At 41.0% G+C, this 10,000-nt stretch overlaps 1 protein-coding gene across 1 annotated transcript in view; it reads left to right on the top strand.

Moving 5' to 3' along the window:
* LOC122807735 overlaps positions 1-10,000 on the top strand; it is a 249,767-nt gene that overhangs the window by 36,757 nt on the left and 203,010 nt on the right. The window contains exon 3 of the mRNA XM_044078717.1: positions 887-1,272. Coding sequence (XP_043934652.1) covers positions 887-1,272 — 386 coding nt within the window. The remainder of the gene's footprint in view (positions 1-886; positions 1,273-10,000) is intronic.

The raw sequence follows: 10,000 nt of genomic DNA, 5'->3' as shown, positions 1-10,000 counted from the left end.
TGCTTTACAATGCTCGATCCTCCAGTTCAGTTCCCAATGCGTCTGAAGTGCTTTTAGGTGTGTGTGTGTGTGTGTGTGTGTGTGTGTGTGTGTGTGTGTGTGTGTGTATATACACTCATGCATACTGCATACTGCGATTGACTGACTTTCCTTTCAGGATTACATTCTCTGCCTTATGCCCATTGACTGACAATATAGGCACTGACTTTGTCCGACCCTAAATAAGTTAAAAATTATTATAAGAAAATTAATGAATGCATAGCCTCTAACATGAACAGGTCGTGCTGAAAAGATAGATGCATATCTGAGACTCACTTGTCTGGAACAAGCTTCCAATTCACGTGAAACGGAGCCCTTTCCTGACCCTCTTCAAACGCAACCTAGAACAATGGATGGGTGACTGCAAATTCACTCCTGGGGTGCTGCCCATGTCCCTCCTCGACAATGGACATCAGTATTCGCTACAATAGACTGTTACATCTGTGAACTTCACTCGCTTAACCACCGACCACTGGGGCAACTTGGGATAAATATGGCTTGGCTTGTAAGGGCGCTAGGGCCTTTAGCCTGGTAACCTCCTGTGAACCTTATATGTATTTTAATTGGCTGTAAATAACTGTCATTGTTGCCTTTGTAAGTGCTGCATGTGATGCAGTGAACTGAGCTTTCTCTGGCCCTTCTCTGAAAATAGGATTTGTCTGGAAGACCTTTCTGGTCAAAAAAATGGGAACATATAAGACTTGGTGAATGACATCATATGATGAAATCCTTTGCAGCTGGACAAGTCTTACAGTACAATTTGTTTATGCATCAGAATTTTATAGTTTGGATGTTTATGTTCATTTAAAGTTACAGCTACTGTAAGCCAATTACTTTTCTTCAACAGATAAATGGGAGTGGCTAAGTGATGTCCCATCTGTGCTTCCTCCTTGTGATGAAGCTGTCAACTTTTACTCTGTATTTGGGAAAGATGAAGATTTCTTTGATTCCACAGAAGGCCGCTGTTTCAAAAGTATTTTTGTGGATCACTTACAAAAACTGGAATGGCCAGGTCCAGCTGATGAAATTCTGTCAGTGACTGGTGAGGATGGAAAGCAATATCATCGCATTTTGCCATCATTTTTCTGGCTAATAAAAACTTTATGTCTGCAGGGAAGGGAGTTTTCTATCTTACTACGCACAATGGGAACAGATTTGTATCCAGTTCTTCATGCACTAGAGTTTGCCATGAGGGGTGGCCATCCGCAGTTCAAGGATCTCCAGATGTTATCAGTGAGTATGTGTATCTAGTAGAATTTAAGCAGTGTTTTACAGCATTACCTTGGTGTACCAGTTCTGTTTTGTTAGCCTGAAGATCATGAGTTGTACCTAATCTGTACAAACTGAAATATTTTATGGAGAGTGGAATAGAATGAGATCAAGTCTGTTCGCAGGTGTCAGAAACTCGAAAGACATGCCCTGACTAGGAAAATAAAATGTTCTATGCCATTTCATGAAGATAAGAGTTTATTTACATTCAAGTATCATTTGCTTCTTGATTTGTCTGTACAATGTAAAGCTACACACTATCAAGTTTCAGGTCAAGTATTCCATTATATGAAATGTATTTATACTCTTTTATCTTCATTCTGTGTAATTCATGAGATATTTCTCTTTGCTGATGTTATCTCACTCTGTATGAAGTCTCACTCTGTATGAAGTAACTCTGATTAACAGTTGTTGGATCTTTGCAATGTGGCAAGTTTCCACAGGTCTAAGTGCCACAGCTCTAGTGCACTGATCCCATTTTAAAACTCACAGCAAAGCTCTTTGTTTACACTACTGAATGTTTGCAATGTTGACCTACTCTGTTGTGAATGAGTCTGTAATACTTGCTATGTTACATTATCAAAGCGGAATATGTGACTGTATCTTATGCCACATACCCCAGGGAACCATGATGGAGGCTGTTTTTAGTTGCATAGCTCAGTCAAAAAATAGTAGAGACAGAGGGACTTTTTTCCTGGGTGGGGGTGGGGGTGGGGGTCTGGTATTTATAGTTGTAAATCTGTACCAACGCTGAGTTTGGATACATGATTACAATGTAGTGTCTTTTTAGTTAAGTACGTCAAAGTCAGCTGTGAAAGTATGAACAGTAGTTTGTTCACACCATGTGAAATGTGTGCAGGGTCTGAGATTATCAAGCAATAAGCAGCAGAATTCAAAAGAGAAAGTTCTTTTGAAGTTTCAAATTGCATTTACTTTAAAATATTATTTTTCTGGGGACGAGACCCTAGAATCCTGCTCACTAAATGTATTACCTGAAGGTCAATCTACCTTGAAGATTAAGAAATAGTTAATTTTGCTGGAAAACCAAGTATTGCCTTTATTCTACATTAGTACCACTCCTGAATTAGTATACTTGGTTATAGGGACAATGAAGGGTGTCCCCTCCCCTGCAAAGAAATACATCTGCATAATCTCCTTTATAAAGTGCAATTATTTTAATTGTGGTATTTAATAAAGACTTGTTTACAGATAACACTGTTTGTTTCTATATGATTAATCTGTATATCCGGTAATTAACTGCCCTCATGCCTGCTGACCATCAGGCCTGCTGTCATTACTCATTAATTCCCATCACTGGTAGAGAGTAATCCATGGTTCAGTCGCCACACAAGCAGGGGTGGTTGATGTGGACATGAGTGTCACAGTGCGGGTGTCCTGGCCTCTCATTCTGATTTGTGCTTGTTCCCACACTCATGCTGCATGAAATCTTCTATCACAATCTTGCTATCGTCAAGCCTATGCCTCCTGGTGCAGCAGCCATTGGGTCATGAAAGCTTCTGCATACTCAAGAACAGTCAGCTTATCACAAAAACATCTCCTTTCTCGCAGGATGGGAGAGCCAGCATAAGCTGTTCTACTCATTTTCCCAGTGACACAAATGCTGACTGTCAGTTTGTGCTGCCAGTGACCCGAGTTCAGAAAAGGATTCATGTTGGTTCAGAGGGGGACGGGGTAAAGTGGCCATTGGCCAGGTCTCTTATTCCAAGGATGGAGCTAGAGTGAGGGTTTGGGTAAATCTGATGTCTGGAAGAACTGTAGCGGAGACCAAGAGCCTCTCAGGATATCTCAAGTTAATGCAGTGGGGTGGTGATGACATCCTGATGGTAATGTACTAACTGCACTGTCTAATTAGGGGCTGTGACCTACTACCATGAGTGATGGACTTTGGCTCCACACTCTCCTCTCCCCCTGGGATCCTTCCTTTCCAAGCTTAAGTATGAGCCACTGAGAGGCCATCTTCCTGAGAAGTCAGAGGCCCACCTAATGAAGAGCCTGTAGATTCAAACACAGATTTTAGCTGAATGAGGAATGAACAAAATTTAGATCTTGTTCTATATTTCTTAGAATTTAATCATTGAAATAGTTGTAATTATACTGAGCTTTGAATGAAATCCACATTGCTTTTGTGATGATGTATAACTTTTTGATATATTCAGGTATGTGGTAATAGAGAATTTTCACCAGTGGACAGATGATGACATTGGAATGTTAATCATTTTATACAGAACGCTTTGGAATTTTGACAAGGCGGGCAAATTTTGACATGTGTGAAACTATGTATTACGATTCTGAAGTAGTGATAGGTCAACAATGTTACAATCTGTTTTCAAGAATTTGAGATGGATTGTATGAATGCTGCGCTCATAGTTTGTTTCAGTTTTTATGTAGTAACTTTCAATTAGATCGACGAGACTGTATCATTATTGTGGTAAGGAGTCTGTCTTTTTTTCTTAGCCTGTCTAGCCCATCTTCTGCAAAACATTTAAATACGTCTCAGAATGTGAATAAATAAAGAATTGTAAATTTGCTATGCTTTTGGAATTCATCAGAGATTTGGCACTGATTCCCACAGTTTGTAAAATGTTGGGGATAATTTTGATGTGTAGAGGGTATGTGGGGATTGAAGAAGGTGAGAAATGTTAGGCCAGTAACATGTTAAAGCAGTTCCTTTTAGTTTATAGCAAAATCAAATAAATAAGTTTTGTGAACAATGTTATTGTTATCATCATCATCAACCACTTTATTCCGTTTTATACATGGGGTTAGGGTGCCATGTCACTTGTCACCATCTCGCTATTTAGTGCCACTCTCCTACCTTCTTCATCACTCATGCCTGACTGTCACAAGTCTTCTGTCACACAGTTCATCCACCTCTTTGCTGGATGTCCTCTTTCCTCTTTCTTGTTGCCTGTCCCAAATCTTCACCAGATTGTCTTCTGTTTTTCTGCACATATGCCCAAACCACTGTGATCTTTTCTCTCTGATTTTTTTCTGCAGTTGGAGCTACTTTGTGTTCTGTTCTTTTGCCCTTGTTTCTTTGGCTGTCCCACAGTGTACATCCTACCATTTGTCTCGGACACTTCATCTCCATCACCCCTACATTCGTCAACTGCTCTGCCTTTACTGCCCAAGTGTCTGAACCAGTAGTAATGGTTGCACCACTGTTTTGTATACCTTACCTTTCAGCTTCTTTGGTATTCTGTCACACACCGCCCCTGACACAATGTGCCAGTTGGCTGCAGCCCCTCTGATTCTAGTTTTGACTTCCTCATTCAGACTTTCTTTCTCCTCGACCACCCCTCCCAGATACTTGACAGTATTAACCCATTAACATGTCCCACTGTTTTCCCTTCTATTACATTTCCCAGCTTCTTCTGATTTCCCCTCATGTGCTGCCATTACAATTTTCTTATCTGTACTTGGTGTCATTCCATGTGCATTCAGTTTTGTTTTCCATTCCCCTAGCCTTTGCTGAAGTCTGCCTGTAATGCCACATCGTCTGCATACAGCAACTTTGTTGATCTCTCCCCTCTAACCTGTTTGCTGATGTAGTCCATCACCAGTATGAACATCAGTGGGCTCAGAGGTGAACCCTGATGCACACCCATTCCCACTGGGAACCCCACAGTGAAATCAAACACTGTACTTGAATCATTCCATCCTGGTATGTGACCTGCACTAATTCTGCCAATGTTTCTGGAACTTCTAGTCACTGCAGTACTGCCCAAATCAGTTTTGTTGGGACCTTGCCATCTGCTGTCACTAAGTCCAGTTTCTTCTCAACTATCTGTCTCACAGCAAACATTGGGTCTGTTGTACTGCATCCTGGTCTGAATCTAAACTGCTCATCTCCCATCTATCTTTCTACTACTTTGTGTATTTGTTTGTCAGTTACCCTCTCCAGAACTTTCATACAGTATGAGGAGTTTGTTACCACTATACTGCCCACAGTTGTGAATGTCTCCTTTGTTCTTGAACACTGGCACCAGTATGCTTGTTCTGCAGTCATCTGGGATACATCTTTCTCTCCACACTGATATGAGTACCCTCAGGAGCCATTTGTGTCTTATCTCACCCAGCATCTTTATCATATCTGCTGTGACCTCATCTGAACTTGTTGCTTTCCCTGACTTCATTTTCCTTAGTGCTGTTCTGCCAGGGTGGCCTTATCCTGTTCTCTCACTGTAGCTTGTGTCTGGGGTAGTGCCGCTTCTCTGGGGTTTTCCTCATTCAGAAGCTGCTGGAAGTATTCCTTTCATCTGCCTTTGATGTCCTGTGGACTGGTCAGCTGGTTGTTGTTGGCATAACTTATGAAGGGTATCTGTCATGTTTATTTTTCTGTCTTTGCCTTGCAGCCTGTTATTGTTTTGTTGTACCGTCTACTGAGTCACTTTCCAGAAACTGGTTGAGTGCCTCTGATGCCTTGTTCTTTGCTACTGCAACTCCTCTCTTAGCCAACAAGTATTCATTCCTAGCCTGGTCTATTTTTCACTTTTTTTGCACTCCTCCTTTCTTTTGATGCCTTCTTGGACTTCTGCATTCCACCACCTGCTTTTCTTGTGTACCCTTATTTGCATACCTGGCATATCTGTTCTGTAGTCCTCACACATGTTGTTTTTGAGGCATCATTCTTCAACTGCATCTATTTCTTCTTCTTTAGGTGCTAGAGCCCTGAGTAATTCCTTTAACTGTTGTACTTTTTGTCCTGTCAACATCCAGGTCTTAAGCCTGGTCTCTCTTGAGCTCAGAGCCTTCTCTGACCGCTGCTTGCAGCTGACTGTGGCAACCAGTGGTTTATGCTGTGGGCTGACTGTTTTGCTGGGGATAACTGCAAATGCTGATTCTACCCCAGTTCCCTTTCCTTACTAGGAGGAAGTCTGAGTTTCATGTCTGGAATGGCCTCTCCTTTCTTATTTCTGTTGCCCAACCAATGTGGACCCAGGCAGTCCTCATATCCTGTTTTGTCTTTCCTGATATGAGCATTCTGGTCACCCATTATCGACACCACTTCATGTTGCCCTGCTTTTTCTAGTAGGTCTTGCAACTGCTGTCTGACTGCCATGAGTCTGCCACTAAATATGATGGCATCCTTTACTCTCTTCTGAGGCCTCTCTTTCATTACAATTCCCACATCATTTCTACTTTGTCCTCCTCCTGAGTAGTAGACTCTAGATCTCAAGCCAAGTGACTTTGCTGCACTGCCCTTTCATTCTGTCTCATGATGCCCAGCCTCTTCCTTACCATCTTGTCATCCACTTCAAGCTCTGTCCTGTCAATGAACCTAGACTGAGTGTAGAATTCTTCGCTGATGTTTGGCAGGGTAATTTGTTTTACTTACAGCCTTCACTCAACAGAACTATCCCAGGTAACCCAAGCTGGGCACCTGGTTGCAAAAGTAGCGTACTGTCCCAGAGCTGCTAGGCTTTATGGCAGTCGCACACTTCACAATAAGGCACACCTTCCCTCCTTTAGCATGGGTCCCTGGCATAAGTCACAGTAGGCCAGGTCCTCAACCCAGTTATTGCTGGCAAATACCCATGCCCATTTGGCAACACTACTCAACATGACAGATTCACCTAGAGACATATTTTACACCCTTGAGTGGCTTGCCCTGCAATGCTGTGCAGTCTGTGATCTGTATTCTATCTTGAGGATACTGCATTCCACAGTAGAGGCCCAAAGATGTTGATCTGTACAACTCTTACTTGTGTGTGGCACCATTTAGAATCTGGCTGCTGACCACATCTGCATTCTTGGGTGAATTTAAAATGGAAACACTCAGCATGTCTTTGGAAGATGGGAAGAGCCCAACACAGGGGGTACATGCAAACAACATATAGGCTGGAGGTCAGGATTCAGTATTCTGCTATATGCATGGGAGTTGAAGAAATTAACCATTATGCCAACTGGTCTCTTTTGAGAATAATGCGTCTTGATAATATCCTTCTGTTTTTACTAGGAGTGAGAAATGACTATATGAATGAAGGTACTTCATCATGAACTTTGCCCCTTCTCACTTAGAGATATGAGGGACCGAAGCTACTCAGTGTAACGAAGTTGATGCTGATAACTTTTATGGTGTATATATGAGACAACAGTCTATGCTGTTTTTCAAGTAAAAAAACATAGGTTGCTGTCATTGTAATCAAATATTTTAATTTCACCAGTTCAGTAAGAATACATATTATTTTCATTCAGCTTGGTGCGAATAAATTCATGGAAGAACTTTAACTGCTTTCACTCATCTTGGAAAGAACAAACCAAAAACTCACAGTTAGAGCAAGTAGCTAGTTATCCAACAGATGTCATGTTATGCTTTAGTAAAATATAATATTTGATTTAATAGAATGCTTAAAAGAATACATTTCTTATGTAGTTACAATGGGAGGATTCATAAAAGTATCGACATGTACACGTCATGGTACCATTTTTGAATTTAGAGACAACCCTGCCATGGTGCGGCAAGGTACTCAAGTCATGCATCAGTGTGTAGGTCTAGCTCCTCAGCCGTGCATCATGTTTATGAGGCAGTCCTGGGAAGGCATATGCTAGTTAGTCATGTGATTTTTCTACAGGAACCACCCCCCAAGAAGACATTACACATTGAGCTACTCAGGAAATCCCTCAGACATGTACATCAGTATGGCTAGCCCAAACCAAGTCACTGTAAGATGTGTTCACCTACTGGCATTTCAGGGGTGGGGGAAACCACTAGGCATCAGGAAATCTACAAATGTGCCCCAATGGCACCAATAGCAGCAAGGGAATTGGGGATGGGTGGAAATACTAGTCACCAGGGGTACTACAGTTGTGTCTTAACAGCACTTACAGTAGCATGGGAATTGGGGAGACAGCTCAAGGCAGGAACAGGGACTGTGGCTTGTGATTGACTTTGAATGTGTACTTTTTTTTGAGAGAGTGAATGGTGGGGGGGATACCTATAGCTTCACAACGTGGCCGCAGCATTTGACTGCCAAGAAGTGCAGATCAGCAATAGTATGCACACGATGGTAGTAACTGTGATTCAGAGGCATGCAAATTAGCTGATATAGGTCTTTTCTCATTGCAGCACACGTCTGAATTGCAGAATACTGTGTCATGGGATCAGGGCCTTTTTAGCATGAGCCATATGGCTTGTTCTAGGCTATTTTATGAATTCCTGGCAATATATGCAGAGTCCTTGTTTAATAGCTCCAGTTTTGATGATAAATCCTTTCCTGTTATTGACAATATTACTCTGACATTTTAAATATATTAACTATGAGGAGTTAACATGTAAGATAAATTCTTTTTGGCCTTGTAACATTTATTTATTAATAATGATATGCTGTATAGGAAACATTTGTGAAAATTGGTAACACATAGGTTAGGTTATGTTGGAGTTTAGAAATCTAACCATCAAGTCTCTTCTTTACCTTTCATATGGACGTAATGAAGAAAATAAATCCTGCTCAAAATTTCATCTCATATTTTTCAATGACAGGTGCCACAGCACAGGTCATAAAATTAATAATTTAGGACCTCACAAGTTGCAGATGTCAGTCTCACTACCCTTGCAAATTATTCTTCATGAATATAGCAATTTGTTTTCTACTTTAAGGTGTAAGGATAAGCATTTTATCCCCAGGATGAAATATTTTTACCTTGGTGTTTCTATTATAGCTTGTTTTTCTGTCTCTTGGGTTTGTTTAATGTGTTTCCTCTCAGTGGGTAGGATGCCTGGGATCCTTTCCTGCATTTCAGTCACACACTCCAGAGAGGAGTAGCTTCTTCGTTCCTTGTCTTAGCCACATGGAATTTATTTCAAGGCATCTTTTCATAAAGCAACTAAATCTAGTAGAGGACTGCAGTGTCTTCCTAACAGCAAATAACATGAAGTGCAGAAAGGGGCCCCATTTCTTCCTTTCTTTGTCAGTTATCCACCCCAGAATGTTTTTTTAGGATTTCATGGCAATGTTCCAGTAAACCATCCATATGAGGATAATGTATGGGTGCTGTAAGATGTTTGATTTTTAAAAAGCTGGCAAAGTTGTTTAATAACTTTTAGGCATGAGAGCTGTTCCTTAATCTTTCAGAATTTTTTTGCTCTTCCCACTCATGTGAACAATAGCATTAATTCACTGACAATGGTTGACATGCTAGAGTGCCCAACTTTGGGTAGCTTGTGACATACTCTGCAGTCATCAGAATATACCAATGACTCTTAAAGGGTTTTAACTAAATACCCTATGAAATCCATAGTTATTCTTTCAAAGGTACATTTGTTATGGGCACTTGCACCAAGTGGCAAGAAAAGCATTTACAGGAGGTGGTTTCTTGACACATCGTGCAAGAGGCATGGAAACATGAAGTGGATGAAAAGACCCCAGCCACTTCTAAAACCCTTTCCGTATTTTTTCCTGCACCTACATGTCCTCGCAAAACATGGTCATGCCACTCCAGGACTGACTCTTGAAAAGGCTTGCTTACCAAGATTTCCTTTATGTTTTCACCTCTCTGTGTACTTTTTAAATAATTTGTTGATTCAAATTATGTGCAGGTAGGAGGGTGGTCATTATGGTAGCAATTACATTCACTGTCTGGGTAATATTTCTGGCCTTCCTTAAAGTGAGATCCTTCAACTGTGCATTTTTAAAACTAAGTTGGTTAACACTTAAATCTATCAACCCCT

The sequence above is a fragment of the Protopterus annectens genome, chromosome 7.part1 (genome assembly GCF_019279795.1).
Source record: "Protopterus annectens isolate FY-2018-M chromosome 7.part1, PAN1.0, whole genome shotgun sequence".
Taxonomy (NCBI): Eukaryota; Metazoa; Chordata; order Ceratodontiformes; family Protopteridae; genus Protopterus; species Protopterus annectens.
Note: the sequence above shows the minus strand (reverse complement) of the source record. Positions and strands in the feature narration are given on the sequence as shown.